Source organism: Silurus meridionalis, chromosome 24 (assembly GCF_014805685.1).
Source record: "Silurus meridionalis isolate SWU-2019-XX chromosome 24, ASM1480568v1, whole genome shotgun sequence".
In the NCBI taxonomy this organism is placed as follows: Eukaryota; Metazoa; Chordata; class Actinopteri; order Siluriformes; family Siluridae; genus Silurus; species Silurus meridionalis.
Window position 1 is genome coordinate 18,438,059 of NC_060907.1, and position 25,129 is coordinate 18,463,187.

General features: G+C 40.9%; 1 protein-coding gene across 2 annotated transcripts in view; it reads right to left on the reverse strand.

The window, feature by feature from the left end:
• gpc6a (glypican 6a) overlaps positions 1 to 25,129 on the reverse strand; it is a 155,976-nt gene that overhangs the window by 42,535 nt on the left and 88,312 nt on the right. For both annotated transcript variants that reach the window (XM_046837834.1, XM_046837832.1), the window contains exons 3-4: positions 23,643 to 24,034; positions 2,338 to 2,503 (exon numbers count right to left, since the gene is read on the reverse strand). In XM_046837834.1, coding sequence (XP_046693790.1) covers positions 2,338 to 2,503; positions 23,643 to 24,034 — 558 coding nt within the window. The remainder of the gene's footprint in view (positions 1 to 2,337; positions 2,504 to 23,642; positions 24,035 to 25,129) is intronic.

Below are 25,129 nucleotides of genomic sequence, written 5' to 3' on the forward strand. Positions count from 1 at the left end.
TTTAGCACGGAGGCGTGGCGGATCGGGACATGGCCCACAGAGACACGGTCACATTTAGCCCTCCGGCCGCTCCGTTTAAAACGCGGCCGCTGAGATTAATGGGTTTATTAATTTATTGTTGGACACACAGGGATGTCTGTGCTGTCAGTTTTAGGCTGGAGATGAAGGAAGGGTCCCACCGCACAAAAGCCGCCTTTGTTGGAGTGCACACTTGTCCAAATTGGAAGAAATGAGTGGTCCCTCCTCGCAGTTTATTATCAGCCAGCGAGTTATGAATGTCATAGATGTGACCTCTGTTCTAGGATTGGGATCTGACAGGAAATACCATTTTGGACCCATCTTGCATGGATAATACTCGCCCGACGTTAGTGTGTGTGTGTGTGTGTGTGTGTGTGTGTGTGTGTGTGTGTGTGTGTATATATGTGTTCGGTGTGAGACTGACGTTTGTCCGCTGTCTGTGAGTTTCAAATGTTTTTACAGGAGAACAGCCGAAGAAAACACACTTTGTCATTTACGCTTCTCGGTTTCCTGATGGCTCGGCTTTAATGGAGTAGGAGTAATTTCCGCCGAGACGCTTTCAGAACGAGCAGCATTCTGTTTTTCCGGCACAGAAATCAATGATCATTTCCGCTGGATTAGACCTACACACTTGTGCTCTGTTGTCTTCGAACACAAAGAGATAACGAGACACGGGCACTTGTTTGACGGGCTCCGTCCCAAACCACATACTAATGTCAACTGAAGAAAGCAATACTAAACTACAATTAAAATACTATATATATATATATATATATATATAAATTGCTAATAAAACTACCACAAAATCTTTTAACCGTACTACAGCACGAAATTTTTATTGCTACTTCTTTAATGACTTTGTTACGACACACAATTTAAGTGAAATTGTTTTTTTCTTGTGGAACCTTGAGAACCTATTTTGATTATTTTTTAAAGTAGATGACTGAAATACACATTGTTACTTGTAGAACACAAAGTAGTGATATATATTTACTCGTAAGTTATTAAAGTACTATTTTGTATTTTTTTTTATTAGACAATTTGATTTCTGACTTTTTATTTGTGGAACTTTAAGAAGTGTTTTTTTTTACTTTATGACTTTATTATTATAATAAATAATAAAATAAAATAATATATTATAATATACCAAAATTATTATATATAATAATATTATTATTATACTCATTAAACTACTGATTTTTTTCCTTGTAGACAACTGATTGCTTACTGACTTAAAACATTAAATACTGACATTTTCTATACTTAGAAATGATTAAATCTGTGAGAAGTGGCAACAGTAAAGTTTGCAGTTCTATCAACATTAAATGTTTCCCCTTCCCATAATATTAACTGTTTAATTTTCCTTCTGCATTAACAATTTCCTCTTTCAGCAACATTAACCATTTCCTCTTTCCACAACATTAACCATTTCCTCTTTCCACAACATTAACTATTTCCTCTTTCCACACTATTGAAAATTTCCTCTTCCTGTAACATTAACCTTGATAGATATACATTATTTCTGAGCATGTGTTCCTGTAAGTTGCAACAAGAGGAAACAGTTACCTCTGAAATTAAGCGCTGCAAGTTCTCTCATGTACAATGAGTAGACGAGGGTCTCCACTTTGGCTAAAGACTGCACACTAACCAAACTGATAGACAAACAGGCTGCTGTTCCATTAGGCCGCTCCCTTAATCACCACACAAAACACACACACACACACACACACACACAACACACACATACACAGAAGCAAAAAGGATGGAATCGGAGCACAGCCCGATCAATGAGGCCTTATCAACAGATCCTAAAGCTAAATGTCACGATCGGCTTTTAGGAACGACATTACCACGCAAACACACACACTCAAACACACAAACACACATAAATATTCAAAAGACAAACGGATTCTCGGCGGCAGCGTGACCGAGCTGCGTCGGGGTCGATGGCTTTTGCGACGAGAGACACCCTGATTGAAAATCGATAGCGGGGAAAATGAAAAATCTGCTGAAATGTCACAGAACAAAGGAGACAATAAAAAAGATAGAACAGGAAAAAAAAGTGTTAACACGCCTCAGTGTTTCAGCACTGAGACAACTCCGATCCCTCCTGTAACTACGCACAAAAGTTAGTGGACACCTAAACATTTGACGTTACGTATTTAGTCTGCATTTAGTGTTAGCTAGCTAGCAAAGTTCTCCTTCATGAGCTTAGCACAAATCCACCTATGTGGCTGGTGGTATGGATACGAGTAAGAGAGCTAGCATGAGAAGGCATTAGCAAAACATAAACAGCAGAAAGAGAATGAGGGAAGCTACCGATGAAGACGTTCCACTCGGGGTCCAGGTCGGCTTGATTAGCGAGGCAGCCCTTCATGACGTTCTGACAGTAACTCCTGCAGGGCTTCAGGTCCACAAAGCCGCCGCAGTATGGACAGTAGAACATCCGCGTCAGAGCCTTACTGCAGCCGGGGGACACGTTCACCTGCAGACAGGAAATGAAGAACGGGTTTGAGGGACACGTGTAATAATATCTGTTACTTTCGATTAGATTCCACTGCAACTTATTGCTGGAGAGGCTGGTGGGTGTGAGGCTGAGACGGAGACAGAGATGTGGTCTGAAAGTGACTGCCAATGCACAGCATTTAGTGGTGTGTGTGTGTGTGTTGTAAATCGAAAGTGTGTTTGAAAGTTTTAGATTTGCAAAGCTGATCAGCCAATTAGAGGGAATCCCCAATCAAAGGGAAGTCCCCAACCAAAAGGAAGTCCCCAATCACAGGGGAATCCCCAACCACCCTTATCTGTCAAAAACTCTTTTACAGTCAAAGGCATGTCCCACCTGTATCCCTCAAAATATGCCCACCTGCCTCCCTCAAAGACATGCCCATCTGTCCCATTCATAGACACGCCCATCTGTCTTCTTTAAAGACCCACCCACTTGTCCCACTCAAAGACATAACTACCTATCCTTAATAAACAAATCTGTCCCATTTAAAGGCATGCCCACCTGTTCTAATTAAAATTACAGCCATCAGTCCCGATTAAGAACACCCACCTGTCCCACTCAAAGGCATGCCCACTTGTCCCATTGAAAGACACACCATCTGTCTTCTTCAAAATTATGTCCACCTGTTTCACTCAAAGATACAACCATTTGGCTTCTTTCAAAGACACAATCACCTGTCCCATTTAAAGACACACCCATCTGTCTTCCTTTGAAACATGCCAGCCTTAATCAAAGATATTTGTCCAACTCAAAGACATCCATTTGTTTAAATTCAATCTGTCTCTATCAAGAACACCCACCTGTTCCATTCAATGATGCATTTATCCTACCTGTTTTATTCAGTCACACTCATCAGCCTTCCTTAAAGACAATTGTCCCACTCAGAGACACATTCCTTTGTCCAAATTCAATCTGTCCCCATCAACACCTACCCATCCCATTCATAGACATGCTTATCTGCCTTTCCCAAAGACATCTGTCTAACTGAAAGTCTCACCAACCTGTCCCACTCAAAGACACATCCATTTGTCCAAAATCAAAGCATGCCCACCTCTCCCACAGAAAGACACGACCATTTGTTGAACTCAAAGACACACCAGTTTGTCTAAAATTCAGAGGAACCCCCACCTGTCCCACTGAAAGACATGCTTATTTGTCCCAATTAAAGAAAAATGTATCTATCACACACTGTTTCAGTCTCTGTAGTAGTGAGCACTACAGGAAGTGAGTGAAGCAGACAGCAGTTGGAGCATTAACCTGAAAAGAAGAATCCAGAAGACTCTTCATTAGCGCCGGTTTAGCATGTTAGCACAGTGTCCTCCTGGGCTCACTCTAGTTTACAGCAACACAGTGTGTTTGTGTTTGTGTGTGTGTGTGTCGGTTTTGTCCTTCCTGTCATCGTTTGCTCGTTCACTCGTTTACTCGCCACACGTCGCGCTACACGTGTTAGCCGTCGCTGTGTAATTGAAAGTACAAGAAGCGGAGCGTGTTAGTCGCGGCACACCTCGGTGCGCTAAGATAAACACATCCTGTCCCCGTCTGTTTGATCTCACATCTACCCATCTCTCTCTCTCTCTCTCTCTCTCTCTCTCGCTCTCTGTCGCTACTTCTCTCATGTCTTGTGTTAGAATGCTGAGTGTATTATATAACTAGCTACGTCTTTCTCCTCTTTCTCTCCCTCACTGTCAGCTATCACTCATCCCTCTTTTTCCATTTTTTTTTTTTTTTTCTGTCCTGTCTGTCTTTATAGAGGGACAAGAAATCTTGACATTGCTGTTACATTCCCTGAAACCCTGGCACAAGAGGATTGACGAGTAATTTTATACTGGACGCAATCTCTTGACAGACAGATAGACAGACTGAGAAAAAAGAAAGTAAGTAAGAAAAAATGAAAGAATTACAAGTTTCAAATTTACAGCAAAAATCAGGTAGATTTCATTGTTAGCTACTGGCTAAAAACATTTTTTGAAATACATACTGTATATACATTCCTTCAGTGTAGCAATCAGACATATTACCGCTTTTGGACATGTCCACATTGGACTAATTATGGTGTTTGATGCAGTTTGGGACACGTCCACATATGATTTATGATGTTTTTTGATGTAATTTGGGACATGTCCATATTAAACTGATGATGATGTTAGTTTGGGACATGTCCACATTGGACTAATGATGGTGTTTGATGTGGTTTGGAACATCCACACTGATCTGGTTGTGGTCTTTGAAGTGGATGCGACACTTCCACACTAGAGTGATGGTCTTTGATGTGGTTTGGGACATGTTTAGGTTGGAGTTATGATGCTGTTTCATGTGGTTTGGGACAGGTCCACATTGGAGTAATGATGGCATTTAATGTTGCTTGGGACATGTCCAAATTGGTTTAAAGATGATGTTTGATGTGGTTTGGGACTTGTCCACAATGGTGTTTAATGTGGTTTTAATGTCCACATTGGACTAATGATGGTGTTCTGGTGTGGTTTTAGGACATGTCCAAATTGTATCAATGACTTATGTGTTTTGGGACATGCCCACAGTAGACTTCTTAGTGTTGTCTAATGCAATTCTGGACATGTCCACATTGGATTAATGATGTTTGATGTGTTTTGGAACTTGTCCACAATGGTGTTTGATGTGGTTTGGGACATGGTGTTAATGTGGTCCACATTGGATTGATGATAGCATTGAATGCAGTGGGCACGATGCTAATCTGCACTATTCCACTGTCTGGATAAAAGACTATAAAAGTGCTAGCATGGCTGCCAGCTAATTATTATGTGTGGCCATAATTATTGGCATAGGAGAAGGGACATGCAATTGATCAACCTTGGCTTCCTGTTTCTCAGAGGTATAAATATGAGTTGACACACCGGCTTAAGCTTCACATTAGCATTGAAATCTGACGTGGATATTAACACAACTACAAAAGTTGCTAATGTCGCTAATCCAGAAAGCCCTCTGAAGCCCTGGAGTAACGAACGTAAATATTTTTCGTGATTCGAAATTCTCTCAGAATTGTTTGTTTGATTCGTTAGTTAGTTTTGGCTAGCGTTGTCGATACGGGATTGCTAGCCTTGTGCGAAAACTCCCGTCCTCACTACAGGGACGTTGCAGGACATGGAGAAGCACCTCCAAGTTTTACAGATGGACTGAAATCCTCAACCGTGTGTCGCACTCTAAATCCGACCAGGCACAGTAATCCATAATCGCACACACACACACACACACACACACACACACACACACACACACACACACACACATTTGTGAGATTTGGTGCAGTTTGGCTGTGATCTGATCAGCGTAGTGAGGATAAACCATGCTGCGAGTGAGGATGAGCCGAGAATTTCATTCATTCGCTCCTATTTGATATTCATGTAATTTATATGAATTAGTGTGTGTGTGTGTGTGTGTGTGTGTGTGTGTGTAAGGGAATGTCACAGTGTATGAATTTAGATCACATAATAAGATCATGAACACAGTGTCCCAAATCCCATCGTATTCACTGCATAGTGCAGTAGATGGTTGAATGGTTTAGGACATGTCCCAACTAGACTGATGATGGTGTTTAATATATTTTTAGACGCGTCCACATAGGAATAATGATGGTTTTTATGTGGAATATAAAATGTATAGGGTGTGTGGTTTAGGACAAGTCAACAGTAAACTGATGATGGTGGTTTGGGACATGTCCACAGTAGACTGATAATAGTGGTTTGGGACATGTCCACAGTAGACTGATGATGGTGGTTTGGGACATGTCCACAGTAGACTGATGACAATGTTTATGTGGTTTGGGACATGGTCATCGTGAACTGGTGGTATTTATGTGGTTTGGGACATGTCCACAGATGACTGATTATAGTGTTTTTGTGGTTTGGAACACATCCATAGTGGACTAATGATGGTATTTATGTGGAATACAAAGTGTATCGCGTGTGTGATCATCGTCGACTGATGGTATTTATGTAGTTTGGGACACGTCCACAGTAAATTAATGATGGTAATTATGTGGTTTGGGACACGTTGGACCGATGGTGTTTAAGTTGTTTGAGACATGTCCACCATGGACTGATAAATAGTGTTCATGTGGATTGGGACATGTCCACAGTAGACTAATGATGGTGTCTATGCGGTTTGGAACATGTCCATAGCAGACTGATAATTGTGTTTATGCGGTTTGGAACATGTCCATAGTGGACTGATGATGGTGTTTATCTTGATTGGGACATGTCCATAGTGTACTGATGGTGGAGTTTATGTTGTTTGAGACATGTCCAAAGTGGACTGATGATAGTGCTTCTGTAGAATATACAATGTATAAGGGTGTGTGGTTGGGGACAAGGTATCAATGGACTGATGGTGCTGTTTATATGGCTTAGGACATGTCCTCAGCTGACTAATAGTGGTGTTCATGTGATTGGGGACACATCCATAGTAGATGATGGTGGTATATACAATGTATAAGGCCGTGTCGTTTAGGACGCACCCGCATTGGACCGATAATGGTTTAATAGTTTGGGACACACCCAAAAACAATGGTGTTTATGTGGTTCAGTTTGGATTGATGCTAATATTAGATGCTAATCTGGTGGCTGTTTGCTCGTTAGCTACATTAGCTATTTACTTGTTTTTGCCATAAAAGGGAAGAAGCACATTTTAGAGGCGAGTACGTTTAGGGAATAGGGAATAGGTGACATTTAAGACGGTGTGATTTCTTCAGCATCCTGTGTGCTGTCCCACAATTCCCTGTAAGGAAAAAAAACCTAATGAGAACACCATCCCACCCTTTTACACACACTTGTACACACACACTTATACACACGATTATCCATACTCCAAAATCCCAGCGCATTCATTACTAGCCTTGAGCCACAGCTTTAGTGTTACACACACACACACACACACACACACACACAAGTCTGTAATACCGAGAAGCGGGAAGTGAAGACATGTTGATGCTAATGCTAAATGTCTCGAGGCATCAGACAGGAAGAAGTAAACCCTGACTGATCTCCTCCTGAGTCAGACATGTTGTGTCTGTGCATGATCCCATTTTCTTTATCTGCATCCAAATTAGAGCCAGAAGTCAAACGGCCTTTGACTTGGCAACGGGTTAGCGGCTTCGCTGCGACAGAACGAATGAGCTGGCAAAGCTAAACGAGTGACTCTGTGTCAGCGCTCCATCTGTCAGCATGAGACACCTGAGACACCCGATACACAGCTATACGTATCAATTTGCAGCTGAATAACGCTGATTCCACCCAAACATCAGATGCAGGTAAGGGGCGTGGCTTAAAGTCTGAAGGCAGGGAAATGACGTTAGAATTAGCGGCGTAACGATACACGTGTTCGTACAGAACTGTTGCGGTCTTTACAGTCTAGCGATATGGATTCTTTTGCGTTTTATGTACAATTTTAGGAATTTCTCCTTAATGGTGACAATTCCAGATATCAGGGGATGAAGGACGGAAGGAATGAAGACATTTATGAAAAATAATTAATGAATTAATACATTTGCGCATTTCTTAAATGCAGACATTTGTTAAAGTATGCTAAAATAATTGAACATATCTTTAGAAAATTAACACACACACACACACACACACACACACACACACACACACACACACACACACACATATACTGAATACACATCTGTATTACCCAAAGAGTGTGTAACAAATGTAAACTATTTAATGTAATTTTTCCATTTAATAAATTTTGTTGAATTAAATTAGTTTGTGAAAATCAAAACGATTAATCAAATTAATTGATATAATATAACGTGCATTGCATTTATTTTTGTGTTCGATTTTATTTGTTATAAATTATTGTTAGATATTATTTGTTCTAAAAACATTTCATGTATTTTTTATAATAATCAAATATTATTTAATAATAATAATAATAATAATAATAATAATAATAATAATAATAATAATCTTTATTTTATTTACCGCCTTTTAAAGTAGCATTTCAAATCGCTTTCCAAGCATAAAAGAAAAAAATTTAAATAAAGATAAAAAATATATATTGTATGTTAATTAAAATAGCAGGCATTTTATTACAACATTTTTAAATTAAAAACAAAACCAGTACAGGAAAAGAGGTATAAAATGTAATATTATATATGTATATTTTATATATAAAATACATGCAAAAAAATGTATGGATATATGAAATTGATTTATGAATATGGATTTGATGGAAATGTATATTTTTTAAATAAAGAAGGAAAGAAAAAGATTGCTTGAACAGAAACAATTAAATTGAATGTCAAAATGACACATAAAATTAAATTAAAAAAAGGGGAAGAAGAAAGGTGGTATGAAAAAAAAATGGAGGTATGAAAGAGTAAAACTAAGAAAGAAAGAAAGAAAGATAAAATGAAGAAGGTGAAGTTAAATGGTTTTATATATATATATATATATATATATATATATATATATATATATATATATATATATATATATATATATATATATATATATATATATATATATATATATATATATATACACTGTATATTTGGCCAAAAGTAATGACACCCAATTTTCAAGCCGTTTGTGGTTCTTGACTGAAACTAGGAGACCCAAAACCTGTTCCAGCAATACAATGCCCCTTGACACAAAGCCATCTTCATAAGGACCTGCTTTCCATGGGCTGGAGTGGAAGATCTCCTGCTATAGAGCTATAGACCCCTATTAAACACTTTTGGGATGAATATGAACGCTCAGGCCTCCTCACCTCACCAACACTTTACTACCACCGTGGAACATCTTTAGAGAAGAGTGGAGGTTATTATAAGGGCAAATGGGAACTGTATGGTCTACAATGCCCACATATAGAACATTAGGATCGCAGAGCAAAACCAAACCACACTGCTCAGGATCGAATTTTTAGCCGAACGGTTCCTTTAAAAGCTCAGCTCAGGGCTCTGTCCTGTCACACTCCATCATCCTTTTTCTCAAAACTCAGTGTGTGTGTGTGTGTGTGTGTGTGTGTGTGTGTGTGTGTGTTATCAGCAGTGCGAGTGTGTGCTGCATACAGATCAATGTGAGAAAGCAGGGTGTGTGTTTAAAGAGGCGTGTGTGTAATGGAGGAGCGTAGACGCTCGGCCGCCGCTCCTTCACTCAGACCTGCAGTCCCGCTTTTCATCAGCCGCCTCCGAATGAAGTGCTAATTCAGTTTAGCTCCATCTCTCAACCTCTCTTTCTCTTTCTCTCTCTCTCTCTCTCTCTCTCTCTCTCACATTGAAGATCCCACGGCTCATTCTCAGGTTGAAGAAACAGCCTAGTGTCGTTCGAAGACTCAAATCTATTTCGGTAATTGACATCATCGTTATGTCTAACAAGAAACGTGTCCTTGCAGAAAAAAGAAAAAAAAAAGCTCCACCTACAAACCCCCTCCCTTTCCCAAGACCACCGCCTGTCATTGGTACCAACGGATTGTTTTGCTAGTTAACACTTCCATAATATCAGTGCACAACGTTCGGCATAAACAAAATCATATTTTCTATATGATCAATATGATTGTTATACAGTGAGGAAAATAGGGTCTGAAATTGTCATCGTAGGTGCATGTCGACTGTGAGAAACATAATCTAAAAAAATAAAATCCAGAAATCACAATGTATGATTTTTTAACTATTTATTTGTATGATACAGCTGCAAATAAGTATTTGAACACCTGAGAAAGTCAATGTTAATATTTGGTACAGTAGCCTTTTTTTGCAATTACAGAGGTCAAACGTTTCCTGTAGTTTTTCACCAGGTTTGCACACACTGCAGGAGGGATTTTGGCCCACTCCTCCACACAGATCTTCTCTAGATCAGTCAGGTTTTTGGCCTGTCGCTGAGAAACACGGAGTTTGAGCTCCCTCCAAAGATTCTCTATTGGGTTTAGGTCTGGAGACTGGCTAGGCCACGCCAGAACCTTGATATGCTTCTTACAGAGCCACTCCTTGGTTATCCTGGCTGTGTGCTTCGGGTCATTGTCATGTTGGAAGACCCAGCCTCGACCCATCCTCAATGCTCTAACTAAGGGGAGGAGGTTGTTCCCCAAAATCTCGCAATACATGGCCCTGGTCATCGTCTCCTTAATACAGTGCAGTCGCCCTGTCCCATGTGCAGAAAAACACTCCCAAAGCATGATGCTACCACCCCCATGCTTCACAGTAGGGATGGTGTTCTTGGGATGGTACTTCTTCCTCCAAACACATTGAGTGGAATTATGACCCACAAGTTCTATTTTGGTCTCATATGACCACATGACTTTCTCCCATGACTCCTCTGGATCATCCAAATGGTCATTGGCAAACTTAAAACGTGCCTGGACATGTGCTGGTTTAAGCAGGGGAACCTTCTGTGCCATGCATGATTTCAAACCATGACGTCTTAGTGTATTACCAACAGTAACCTTGGACGGTGGTCCCAGCTCTTTTCAGGTCATTGACCAGCTCCTCTCGTGTAGTTCTGGGCTGATATCTCATCTTCCTTAGGATTACTGAGACCCCACGAGGTGAGATCTTGCATTGAGCCCCAGTCCGAGGAAGATTGACAGTCATGTTTAGCTTCTTCCATTTTCTAATGATTGCTTCAACAGTGGACCTTTTTTCACCAAGCTGCTTGGCAATTTCCCCATAGCCCTTTCCAGCTTTGTGGAGGTGTACAATTTTGTCTCTAGTGTCTTTGGACAGCTCTTTGGTCTTGGCCATGTTAGTAGTTGGATTCTCACTGATTGTATGGGGTGGACAGGTGTCTTTATGCAGCTAACGACCTCAAACAGGTGCATCTAATTTAGGATAATAAATGTAGTGGAGGTGGACATTTTAAAGGCAGACTAACAGGTCTTTGAGGGTCAGAATTCTAGCTGATAGACAGGTGTTCAAATACTTATTTGCAGCTGTATCATACAAATAAATAGTTTAAAAATCATATATTGTGATTCTGGATTTTTTTTTTTTTTTTGATTATGTCTCTCACAGTGGACATGCACCTACAATGACAATTTCAGACCCCTCCATGATGTCTAAGTGGGAGAACTTGCAAAATAGCAGGGTGTTCAAATACTTATTTTCCTTACTGTATATACAGTATATTGGGCAAAAAGGGATATGATATTTTTTTTTATGAGATATTAAACCTAATATCAAATATAAAAAAATAAATTCCAAATAAAAATAAATAAATAAAGAACAAACTACAATATAGGTAAAAATCTCGCTGCTCTATCCATTTAATAACATTGTTTTATGTATATTTCCAGCCATTCCATTTTAACTTCCTTTTTCTCAATCCTGTTTTTTATTTATCTTTGTATTTCTTTATTTTTTGCTGGGGTGATGTAGTGTTTAGGTAATCTGTGCAAGTGACCTAGATTTTATTCTGTGAGACAGACAGACAGACAGACAGACAGACAGACAGACAGACAGACAGGAGAGGGAGAGAGAACGGTGGGTGAAAAAAAGCGATAGAAAAAGAGGGAGAGAGAGAGAAAGATGGGGTGAAAGATGCATTGAGAGGGAAACAGAGTGAGAGATTATAATAGAGAAAAAGGAGATGAGGGGAAAAAGTGAAAGAAGGGGAAAAGAGGGAGGGAGGAAGGGAGAATGGGCAGAAGAGAGAGAGAGACTGAGAGACAGAAAGAGAGAGGTGGGAGATAAACAGAGGGAGAAGGAAGGAGAGGAAGAGTAGGGAGAGAGATGGAATGAGAGTAAAGAAATTGAGAGATGGATAGAGAAAGGGAGTGGGGCAGAGATAAAAAAAGAGGAAGATAGAGAGAAAGGAACGAAATGGAAAGAGAGATTGAGAGAGATGAAATAAAGGAAGGAAATGGTGGGAAAGAGATGGAGAAAGGAAAGAAATGGCGGGAGAGAGATGGAGAGAGAAAGGAAAGGAATGGATGGAGAGAGATGACGAGAGAAAAGGGAAGCGATTAAGAGAGGGAGAGATTGCAATGTTTACAGGAACCTGTTTTCCCTCTCGGTGAGAATTTCATTTGGCAGGTCGGAGGTGTAAATGGCGTTTCTGGGGTGCATTTGAGACAATGTTCATTGTTAAAAGCGCTATACAAATAAAAATGGATTGAATTGAATTGAATTGCATTAATGCACATCTTGTGCCCGTATCTGATGCCATGTTTCACGTTCCACTTTTAGCATCGAGGCCTGTTTTATCTCTGTGTGTGTGTGTGTGTGTGTGTGTGTGTGTGTGTGTTTGTGTGTGCTTGCGCGTGTGTTGCGACTTTGCGCTCGTGCCTTTCCTGCCACTTGATGCGATCCGGTGTCGCGCGGGTCAAACAGCGACAGATGAGAAGGCGTGCAACGGCGTGTTTGATCCCACAGACCCTCCTGGTGTCGTATTATCACCAGGAGAAAGAAGAGGAAACGGCTCGGCTATGTTCCAAATATCAAAACTGGTGCACAAAGCCGCATGTCGGAGTAGCAAAACGACATGTGCAATGCTGAGGCTAACCTTAGGGGAACATCACAAACCGCCATAATTAACAAACAAAGAAGCAAACAGATTAAGATTGTGGATTTGGGATGTGGCCCGTAGAGAGTGCGGAACACATGCTGTGTCCTAGAATATTACATATTATCAATGCTAATTAGTGCTAAAGTCCAGAAACAGAGTGTGTACATGAGGGCTACTTGCTAGCAAGCTGGCTAGTTTACTCAATAGAAACACCCCACACACTCTATACACTACATAGTCGACTATCACAATCCTGAAACACCCCTAATCAAGTCAAGATGCTTTTGTCATTTCAAACATATAAAGTTAACACGGTACACAGTGAAATGAGACAACGTTCCTCCAGAACCTACCGATGTACGATGTGCAGCAATCAGGAGGTGCAAAACAGCATGTAAACAGTATAATATGATTAATATAATATAATATGGGTAGGCTCCCTGGTGGTCTAGTGGTTAGGATGCGGTGCTCTCACCGCTGTGGCCTGGGTTCGATCCCCGGTCAGGAACCCAACCCCAGCCATTAGGGTTGCACAAGCCAGTGCACTCTTGGTGCCGGTCCCAAACCCGGATAAATGTAGAGGGTTGCGTTAGGAAAGGCATTCAGACAAATCAAACATGCGGCTCATGAATACGGATGATCTGCAGTGGCGACCCCTAATAGGAGAAGCCGAAAGAAAGTTTATAACATAATATGGGTGTGGTAAAAAGCGTTCATTACACAAGGCCATAAACTATCGTCCCGATCCAATGTGGACGTGTCCCAAACCACAAACCCTTTATTCAATATACAGGCCTCCATTTGCCATTTTATTATTGCATACTCGGCCAATCAGAATGCACCGTGCCAGCATAGGGAAACATCGTTTGACATTAGGATGATGAAATCTTCTAATGCACTCAGACATTTGGACCCCTGTTGCCTTTAAAGTCAACGATTTATACAGACATACAGGAGACAGTGTGGGACTTCTGAGTGAGTGTGTGTGTGGGGGAATGATATTTAAATAGGCAGCTCATGTCTGCCTGTAGGCCTCCTAAAGCACTGACACTCACCGAGTATGTCCTCCATAAAATAATATCACACTAACGCTGTTCTAACTCCACTCTGAATTATTTCTGCTGAAGGACATCTAGAGATTTTTTCCTTTTTTTTCCCCGAGTGTTATAACTGATGTGATAAATTTCAACTATGATAACCCTCTCTTTTTGTCCGAGATACCTTTCTTGTCCAGGATACCGTCCTTGTTGGGAGATACCTTGGTTGTACTTGTTGGGGATACCCTTATTGCCTAGATGCCAAGACATTCTTTTGTCCTGCATACCTTTCTTTGTCCAGTACACCATCCTTGTTAGAAGATTCCATCCTTGTCCTTGTTCAGGATGCCCTAGATATCTTCCATGTCCAAGATACTGTCCTAATCCAAAACCTTTTTGTCCAGGATACCTTCCTTGTGAATGATGCCTTCTTTGTTAGAGGATACCATGGTTGTCCTTGTTCAGGATACACTTTTTTTGTCCAAGATATTTTTCATGTCCAAGATATCATGCTTGTCTTAGATGCATTTTATGTCTAAGATATTGTCCTTGTCCAAGGTACTGTTCTTATCCAAGATCTTGTCCGAGACACTCTTTTTGTTCAGGATACCTTTCTTTGTGCATGATCTCTTTTCTGTTAGGAGATACCTTGCGTGTCCTTGTTCAGGATACCCTTCTTGTCCAAGGTGCTGTTCTTATCCAAGACCTTGTCCAATACACTCTTTTGTCCAGAATACCATTCTTGTCCTTCCATGTCCAAAATATCATCATTGTCTTATATACATTTTGAATAACGGAATTACTGTCCTTGTCCAAAATACTGTTCTTATCCAAGTCATTTTTTTATGTCCAAGAAACTTGTCCTTATCCTTGTCCAAGGCTTCTTATTTTAGGAACTGTTTCAGACAAGGTGGTACCTCCACAAAGTATCTTGTTTCCTATTTATACTCTACACCTGTGATTTTTAAGTACAACTTAAATATATCTCATCTACAGACAAGATTCCGCTCTAGTTGGAAGGGGGGATGCAAATGTGTGCAAATGAATGTGCCACATATGTGCAAATCCGCCACATAAACATGACATACGGCGATGCTGCAACATATCGTTCAAGGTGGCACGCGTGCTACAATAGCCAGAGAACATCGCTGGAAGACAATAAGAGATCAGGAAGACTTCCAGGACACATTCAAGCATTAGCAGGAACCCTGGGGGCGCTGTATTGCTGTGTAAGGGGACTATTTTAAAGGTGATAGTGTGCAAAAGGTAGCTAAATAAAGAACTTTAATACCACCTTGTATTTTAGATAGTAGTATGCTGGGGCAGTGGCATTAAAGCCAACAGACTAAACAACTGACTGGACAGGTAGGTGGACTTTGGGTGGATCTGGACTCCCTGGAATCAATTTTATAGGACATAAAGCTTGTTAAACTTCTGCTCTTCATATTAAATGTTTTCCCTAATTACATAGGATGACCCAACTACCCTGGAGGCCATGAATGTTTCACCTGACCTTTTATTCTAGTATACCATTCATATTCAAGATAGTTCTTGTGGGTTCTTAATCAAGATACTATCATTGTCCATCTTGTGTGCCTTTGATACATCCTTGTACAGGATACCATCTCAAGCCAGAGTACCACCCTTGACCAAGATCACATTCTTGAACAGGGTACTTGTACTATCCTTGTCCAAGGTTCCAGCATTATTCAATGTCGTTTTCTTTCCTAAGACGCTATCACTTTAAAGATACCATGTCTGCCCAGGTTGCCATTCTTGCTGTCTGGGATGAATCGTCATCCACTATGATTACAAGTTAAAGCCGTTCATTGACCTTGTTTTAGCAGCAAAACAAACCTTCACTTGCTTCTGACAGAAGCTGTCAGTGGGTGTGGATAGACCTCTCATTTGACATGAAGTGAGGCAACAACAGCAACAAAAACAGTTGATTTCTACTCTTTGGGTCTGACAGCAACTAAACAAACAACAATTTAATCCCCACAAATCATCACATTACCATTGGGTACACTAAAGCTTTTGAGTGCACTACGACGTCACGAAGCACAAATCCTCCTGATAATCCACAACAGACAGTCAAGTCTCCCTGTGTTTGATATAAAAGCAGGAGCTAGGTTTTAATCCCACTGTAATTCCTCCTCTAAAGCCACATCAGTCTCACACTGTTATTTACTACATTTATTTAATGTTTGTAATGACTTCAGATTGAGGCTAAGACCAAGAAAGAAAGAAAGACGAAACGATCATTTGAGTGTCACGCAGGCTAATACTTTGAGCTGTTCTTTAAGTCGTTAGGATTTGAACCAGCAACATTCTGGTGTTCTAGCGCCTCAGTTCAAGAGCCCTTAGCTTGCACTTCACTAGTGCTGCTCACAAAGCAAAAACGAGCAACGTGTAACCTCTTTTGTGTGTTTGATCAGGACAGACTATGCTAATGGCATACACATCAGTTATCCCGAGGTGTTTATCCTTTCGTGTGCAACTCAAACACCGCACACTCTTAGAACGACGGCGCACAAGCGTGTGATTGATGGACATGCCGATGGTCTCGCACTCCAATTACGGCCAATCTCATCTGTCAACATTTCCTGCCACAGCTATATATCCTCGCTGCGCTCGTTTTCCAATGCTCCTTTTAACGGCTGTTTGTGTATGTGTTTGCTAAAATGATACACTGAAAAAAAAACAATCAAAGTAGAAAAAATGTGAGAAAAAACATTTTTTTTATTAACGTTAAAGTAACAATTATACTCCTTCCTAATTAAAGGTGTATCGATAGAGTGTATGCATAACCGTAATTCCCCTTCAATATAATCCTGCCCCTCTCATCATATCTACCTCAACCAATTACAATAATCCTGCCCCTTCTCACTGTTATTCACTCTCCTTGATCAATATTCCTCTAACCACTCCTTCTTCCCAAACATGCCATTACTCCAACCACCTTATCACTCTAAGATGTTCTCATTCTAAGCACACAATCACCCCAAACACACCCTCACTCTAACTAACCTAATACACCAAACACTCTGTCATTCCAACCACCCCATCACCCCAAACATGCCCTCATTTTAACCACACCCAATCACCCCAAACACACCATCATTCCAACAATGCCCTTCACCCTTACAGACCCTCACTTTAACTTACACTTCGAATTTGAACCTATGACCTTCCGATCCAACGTCCAATGAGCTGAGCTACCACCTCCTCTGACTACCCCATCACCCCAAACAGACCATCATTCCAACAACCCCATCACCCCAAACAGACCCTCACTATAACTACCCAATCACTCCAAACACATCATCATTCCAACAACCCCATCACCCCAAACAGACCCTCACTATAACTACCCAATCACTCCAAACACACCATCATTCCAACAACCCCATCACCCCAAATGGACCCTCACTATAACTACCCCATCACTCCAAACATACCATCATTCCAAACCCCCCATCACCCCAAACAGACCCTCACTATAACTACCCCATCACCCCAAACACACCACTATTTTAACAACCCCATCACTCCAAATAGACCCTCACTTTAACTTACATTCACATTTATGGCATTTGGCAGATGCCCTTACCCAGACCGACTTACAACTGAGCAGGGGAGGGTTGTCAAGAGCCCAGCAGTGGCAGCTTGGTGGTGGTGGAATTTGAACCTGTGACCTTAAGATCCAAAGTCCAATGCCCTCACCCTCACTTCAAGCACTCCAAACGTTTTTAGTAATGAATATTGCACACCATGTTCACTCACTATTCACTGAAAAGAACTCACACTACATGTCCCATGATTCCTTACATGTTCCTGACTATAACACCATTCCTGGCTGATTGATGGTCATTCATTCAAGTTCTGCCCCAGCTGACAAATCACCGGCATGGTAAAAAGGTGAAATGATAAACGACGCACATATGGTGTGCGACAGCTCATTACGATGCCGGGCTCGCATGTGCTTTAATAAACTTTAATAAAAACGCCATTAATAAAAATAAGTCTTCCATAAAATGCAGGGTTCTGCAGTGACCGTGGAGACCTTTGTTAATCTTTTTAATAAACAATCCTGCAGCTGTTTATATCTGCAATTGATAGTGCGATATGATGTCAGGCTAAATTTGTGTGATGAGTATTGATCAGGTATCGATTTTCTCCCTCGCTGAGCAAAGAAACGTTATATTTGTGTATCACGGTGGATCAGTAAGAGGTACGAGGGAGGCAGCGGTGTTTTCCCAAAGCTGCATACACACCAAACTTTATATATTCACAAGGCTATTTATTTCAAGAACGGATTACGTAATTGGTTGGAGCGTTTAAAAGCTATTAAATCTCTTGGTGTAACTGGTATGATTTAAACAAACAAACAAACGAAGGCTTACTCATTCAGTGAAAGAAAAAAGTGGTGATGACCTTTTTAGCCGAGTCCTGCAAATGATCGTTGGGGTGGTGTTCCCCGACTCAGCTATTTTGTCAGCCACTCTATTGTTCGTTACATTTCTGCCCCCATTCGTGACCTCTGTCTCAAAATTAGCTGCAATGATATAACTCAAGAATTGAAGAAATCGTAAATTTCCCCGATTGTGTGACATGACCTTTGAGCTGGATCTTCATCTTCAAGAAGGGTGCAAAATTCGCAGGAGATAAATATGGCAAATGAGATCATGTGGATTTTTCTCCGACAATCATCATGCACAGGGAGCCGAATGATTTGGACATTTTTGGGGGTTAAGCTTGTTGGTCTTCCTGATCTCTCGTCAACTTCCAGTGATGTTCTTCTGCTCTTGTAGCGTGTGTGCCGTTAGAAACACCTCGAATAACTTCACAAACGCATGTCATGTCAAACGACTCCGTGGCAGATTTGCCCAGTTTCACGCAGAATTTCACATTTGTTCTTTTGTTCGGACTTGCTATCCGTGATGAAATCGCAGACGTGGGTAATGCACATGGTCAGAATATGCACCGGTTAACACCATTAGTCTGGAAACCTTTTTGATGTCACCTCATATATCCCAAAGTACTTTTTTTTTTTTTATCTTATTTCTAAATACACACTAGAATTATTTCCAGGACCATTTGCTTTTAAACTCTTTTGTTCCCATAGTTTTTGGTTCCCAATGACCAATACAGTAATACCTCATTAGAGAAGAAACTTGTGAGCGTGTCAGTCTTGCGGTAAAACAGATGCATGAAGAGTCAATAGTTAGCTCAGGAACAGTGCCATAGCATTCTCTTTTGTAATTCCTGTGTATTTAAACCGTAATCATCGGTCCTGAAGTGGTTAAAACCACCTATTTGTTTGGTACTCGTCAGTTTCAGCACTTGTCACGAGTATGGAGCGAATTACCGAGGAGTACTGAGGTATTACTGTATTTCTACAATTGCCTGGTCCAAGAGTCCATCAATAATAAATAGCCTTCTTCATAGAGTTCTAAAATCCTGGGATGGTTTGTCTTCTATATATCAAAGATTTGTTTAGGACCTTATGTTTCCCAGTTCCTGTATTTCCAGGGCACCAATACTCTCAAGGCTCTATGTTTCCAAGGTTATACATTCTCTGAGATCTGTTTTTCAAGTAAAACAATATATACTGAACTCAAAATCCCCTGAAACTCTGTTCCCAGGACCTTATGTTGCTAGGGCTTTATATTCCCAGAGAAACATATTCCCATGGCTCCTTATCCTCAGGTCCTAGTACAATACACCCAAAATTAAATACAATGCTGGGTTTAATTGTTTTGGAGTTTCTCATATTCTCAGATCTCTATCATTTCAAGGATCCTTGTTCCTTTGATTGTATATTCCAAGGCTGCTATGCTTTTGCCTTGCATTCTTAAGACCTTATGTTGCCCAGGTGCTTTGCTCCCAAGATTCCCAAGGCTTTATTTTTCAAAACCCTTATGTTCCATAGGTGATCTATTCCCAAAGCTCAATATTCCCATGGTTGTCTGCTGCTAGGGCTTTATATTTTCATGAAACCACATTCCCAAGGCTCCTTATCCTCAGGTCCCAATGATCCTTGGCTACACTCCCAGAATCTAACACATTTATGGGTTCAATGATTTTGCAGGGCCCTATAGTCCCAGATTCCTCTCATTTTGGGCTTCTACACCTTCACCTTGTATTCCCAAGGGTCCCTTTTTCCTAGGGCCCTTATGCTTTCAAATTTTTATAGATTCAGTGATTCTATATTTCTAGGATTCTGAAAACAGAACCATTGGAACACATGGTTTAGGTGTTCAGGTTAGTTGCATGTAGACACTTTTTAGCGTTTCATAATTTTTTTATTTCGTAATCGTAATAACATGCTGCAGTGAGTCAGCAGCACTGCCTCATCTCAGACTCTAGTATTACACAGGAAGGGGCTCTGCTGCAATTTGCAATCACCTTCTGGACAATAGCACATGGCCTTAAACACTAAAGCTGAAGATTTATATTCCTATATCTATGTGTGTGTGTGTGTGTGTGTGTGTGTGCGACCATGGATGGGTGAACTACAGAGTTTAAATATCGCATAGACATTATTAAGCAGTTTATCAGGTAGACAGACTACCTCTATCTCACACACACACACACACACACACACACACACACACACACACACACATACACAAACGTTCAAAACACATTTTGGAAAGGACATGAAAGCAATTACTTCGCTCTTTCTCGATCGCTCTTTCTCTCTCTCTCTCTCTCTCTCTCTCTCTCTCGTTCTCTCACTCCCCCTTTTATTCTCTTTCTCTCGGCATCGTTCTAATAAACGCCACTCCTCAAGGACACTTCTCTTAATGGCCATTATCCACACTTTCCAAAGAGACAGATAAAAGACATCTGCCTTTACTGTGTGTCCATGCGCTCCGTTGTGTTCGGCTCATTCAGCACCGGGTCGCGTGTCTCCTCACTCCGCTGCTGTCACTTTTTAGTCGCGCGTTTACGTCGCCGCTCCACGATACGAGCGTTAATCACTTCCTGACTTCTGAAGAGTCACCAAATGTGTTTGTTTTTGTTTTGCTTCTTTTTGGCTCCATCAAAAGAGCACCAGCCAATCACATGCACAAAGTCCTGGGTCGCATCCCGAACCGCCGTTGCAGCACTACACGGGATGTCGCAATAGCTTCAAAACACAAATAATAGTCACAGCACATAAGTAGCAATTCGAGGACACAGCCACAGGCAGTGTCCAGTTGCCATGGCAACTTTGGCTTTTCCTAGATTTGTGCGACCGTAAATTGCATGCGTCTTTGCAATTTAGTGGATCTCCAAATTCAAGTCTGGTTTTTAGGACGGAGCCGGTGGAGAGACTGCGACACACGCTTTCTTAACATCGCACAGTCATGGGCCACGCCCAAACCTGGCTCTTATGTCTAACCAAGACATTGTCTTTAGTAGGACATAGCAAACTTAAACTGTTATATTTCATATCCTTTTAAACAATATTGGTGCGATTTAGGACACAGCCATAGAGAGACTGGAACACACACTTCGGAACATCATTTATATGAAGTGAACTCCAGGGTTGCGAAGTTTCATAGGAACTTCATCTGGGGAATTTGGAAAGTTGGAAACTTACCAGGAATTTATTGGAATTTAGAGGGAAATTTCTGGGAATTAATACAAAAGAAATTGTATAGAAACTGCATCATATACAAACATAAATATAAACAGTTTTTTGGTCATAAGCTGACATGCATGAAAACATACAGATTTTAACAAATGAGATTTTTAAAATTTATAAAATTTTATAAAATTTTATAAAATGTTTAGTCTTATTTTGTTGCATAAAGACACAGCACAAGAAAGTATGGATGGACCTTTTGTTTATATTATTGTGTGCAGGATTCAGAAACGATGTGTGTTACGGTATGAAGAAATGCATAGTGCATGTAAGGGGTGTGCGATTGATAAAATTCAAATGAATTTGCGTTAAATTCCGGTTGTTAAGCTACATTTAAGTACCTGCAATTTTGTAAATTCCAATTTTATTCCCACTAATTCCTGTTAATTCACATTGAAAATGCCATAAACTAAGTGCCCCTAACGCTTATTTTACTGTACTGTACAGGTAAAAAAAAAAGGGCTCCTCCACTGTAGAACTTCTTCTTTCGGCTGTTCCCATTAGGGGTCGCCACAGGGGATCATCCGTCTCCATACCACCCTGTCCTCTACATCTGCCTCCTTCACACCAACTACCTGCATGTCTTCCCTCACCACATCCATGAACCTTCTCCTTGGTCTTCCTCTGTTCCTCCATCCTTGCGGCTCCATCCTCAGCATTCTCCTACCAATATACCCCATGTCCCTCCTTCGCACATGTCCAAACCATCTCAATCTCGCCTCCCTCACCTTGTGTCTCCAAAATGTCCTACATGCACTGTCCCTCTAATAAACTCATTTTGTTTATCCTCGTCACTCCCAACGAACATCTCAACATCTTCAGCTCTGCTACCTCCAGCTCCACCTTCTTTCTTTTACTCAATGCCACTGTCTCTAAACCATACAACATCTCAGGTCTCACCACAGTGCTATAAACTTTCCCTTTCATTCTGTAGAACACTATACGTGAAATGTTATTTATATATTTTGACAAATAGTGACGTCTAGACGTCTGGGTCAGAGCATCTCCAAAACTGCAGCTCTTCTGGGATGTTCCTGGTCTACAGTGGTCAGAATCTATCAAAAGTGGTCCAGGGACGGAACAGTGATGAACCGGCGACAGGATCGTTGATGCATGTGAGGAGCGAAGGCTGGTCCATGTGGTCCGATCCGATAGACGAGCTCCTGTAGCTCAAACTGCTGAAGAAGTTGTGGTCATAATGTTATATATATATATATATATATATATATATATATATATATATATATATATATATATATATATATATATATTACACGCTACATTAGGAATGTATTACAGGAAATGTACCATCTGGATCTTTTATCTAGCAAACTATTATGTGGTTTGGGAGACAGCAAACACTACACATACACACACATATCAACACAGCACAGTGGCACAGCCCACAACCCCAAACCGCTCAATGCACTGAATAGCTTACAAGAACAAGTCGGCACTCTTGCAGAAACCGAAATGGGACTTGTTATACATGCATGATCACCGGCTGTGTCCCAAATCGTTATTAGAGCATTTCATCATATGTTAAAGGTATTACTCATAGACAGACTTGAACACATACTGACTGTAGTGGATGTGTGTGCGTTTTCTCCGATATTGTGATTTATCGTGTGAGTGTGCGTGTGTGCGCTTTGTGATAAAGTGCAGCTCTGATCCATCTCCGCCATCCGTCGCTCCACTAATAAACACTACGATAAAGGTCAGCCTGATAAACAGCAACCTGATTAAATCCCCGTGCCCTCACCCCTACTCTCTGCTCCATTCAGGAAACAGGAAGTACAGAGGAACCTGAAAACATCCCTCCATCACACATATACACACACCGTTAAAACACACCGGATTCAGAGAATGAGATAGAGCCAAGAGATCGTGTCTGTCTGCATTTTTGCCTGTCTGGTCATTTGTCTAGGGCTTTATCAGAGCTGCAGAAATTTCAGCCTTACCTTAGCTACACGATTGGCTACCTCACGTCCCACCATGAGCCCCTGGACGAAGGTGCGTGCGGCGGCGAGGGCACGTGTGATCTGGACCTTTAGTTTGTGCGGTGTGTCCCCGAACGGCTTCAGCTGGTCCGTGTACTTGCTCACACATTCGAAATACTCGTCTGTGAAAGAAAACTGCGAGTTCAACAGCTGCAACATCTTCTCCAGAAGCTTGGCCCAGAAGTCACCCAGCATCTCCTCCAGGTTCACATTGCCTCCCGTGTAGTAGCGCCGTAGCTCAGAGAACAGGTCCTCGAAGATCTCCGAGTTCTGTATAAACAGGTTGCCGTAGGTGCGGACAAACATGTGGTTCAGAGACTTCTCCGAGTTGTCCAGCAACTCCAGGAAGAACTCTGCAAGGCAAAGAGAAGCAACATCACACGTCTGAAACGAAATGCTGGGAGGTACAACGTCTGGGAATTGAACATAAAGAATCAATGCTGTTCAATAAATTAGAGGACATAAAAATCTGAAAGGCAGATTCAAGGTGGACAACAAACTCAAGGATCAGACTAAACCCAAGTAATCAAATTCAGGGAATCAAACTCATGAAATTGAACTCAGTTAAGTAGATTTAGATAAAGCTACCTCACGTCCAAGGAATTAAGGGAATCAGATAAAAAAAACTGAAACTGAACTCAACAAATCATACTCAGAAAACTGAACTCAGCTAATCAAATTCAGAGAATTAAAATTTGGAAAACTGAACTAAGAAAAAACTAATTCAAGCAGACCAGACAGAAAAAAGATGTCAAGCGGCCAAAACTCAAAAATCTAAGCCAAATAGTTAAAACTCTAAAGACTGCAGTCAAGCAATCAAATTCAAGAAACCAGACCCAGAAAATTGAACTCATGGAACCAGACACAAAAAAACTCAAGGTTCAGAAAAAATCTAAACTCAGGAAACTGGTCAAGCAATTAAGTGCAATGAATCAGAGTCAGAAAAAGTGAACTCAATGAACCAGACTCAGAAAATTTAACTCAAAAAAGTCAAAAAAAAAAAAAATGAAACCCACAGCCAAGGTATCAACATTCACAAAACACTCAGGTTATCAGAACTAAGAAAACTATACTGGAAGTTTCGAATTCGGGGAATCCGACCCCCGGAAACTGAGGACTCGGAGCTCATTAAAAACTTGAACTTTAATTGAAACTAAAACCCTTGAACCAAATGAGTCTCAGAAAAAAAAATATAAATAACAGCAAAACTGTAATACATCAAAACTAGCATAACTAGAGGGAGTAATGAATCAATCATGGTTGGACTTGACAGGTCCACATCAGTCCAGCTGTTCATTGCAGGACTCAAAGAGGCTGTAAAACACACTGAGCTGCTTGTGTGTGTGAAAGACGATACACTGTATAGGGCTTTAATTAAAACCGTTATTAACGATCCGGCGGCGTGCTGTAAACAAAACGGTGATCCCGCGTGCGAAGACGAGACTGAT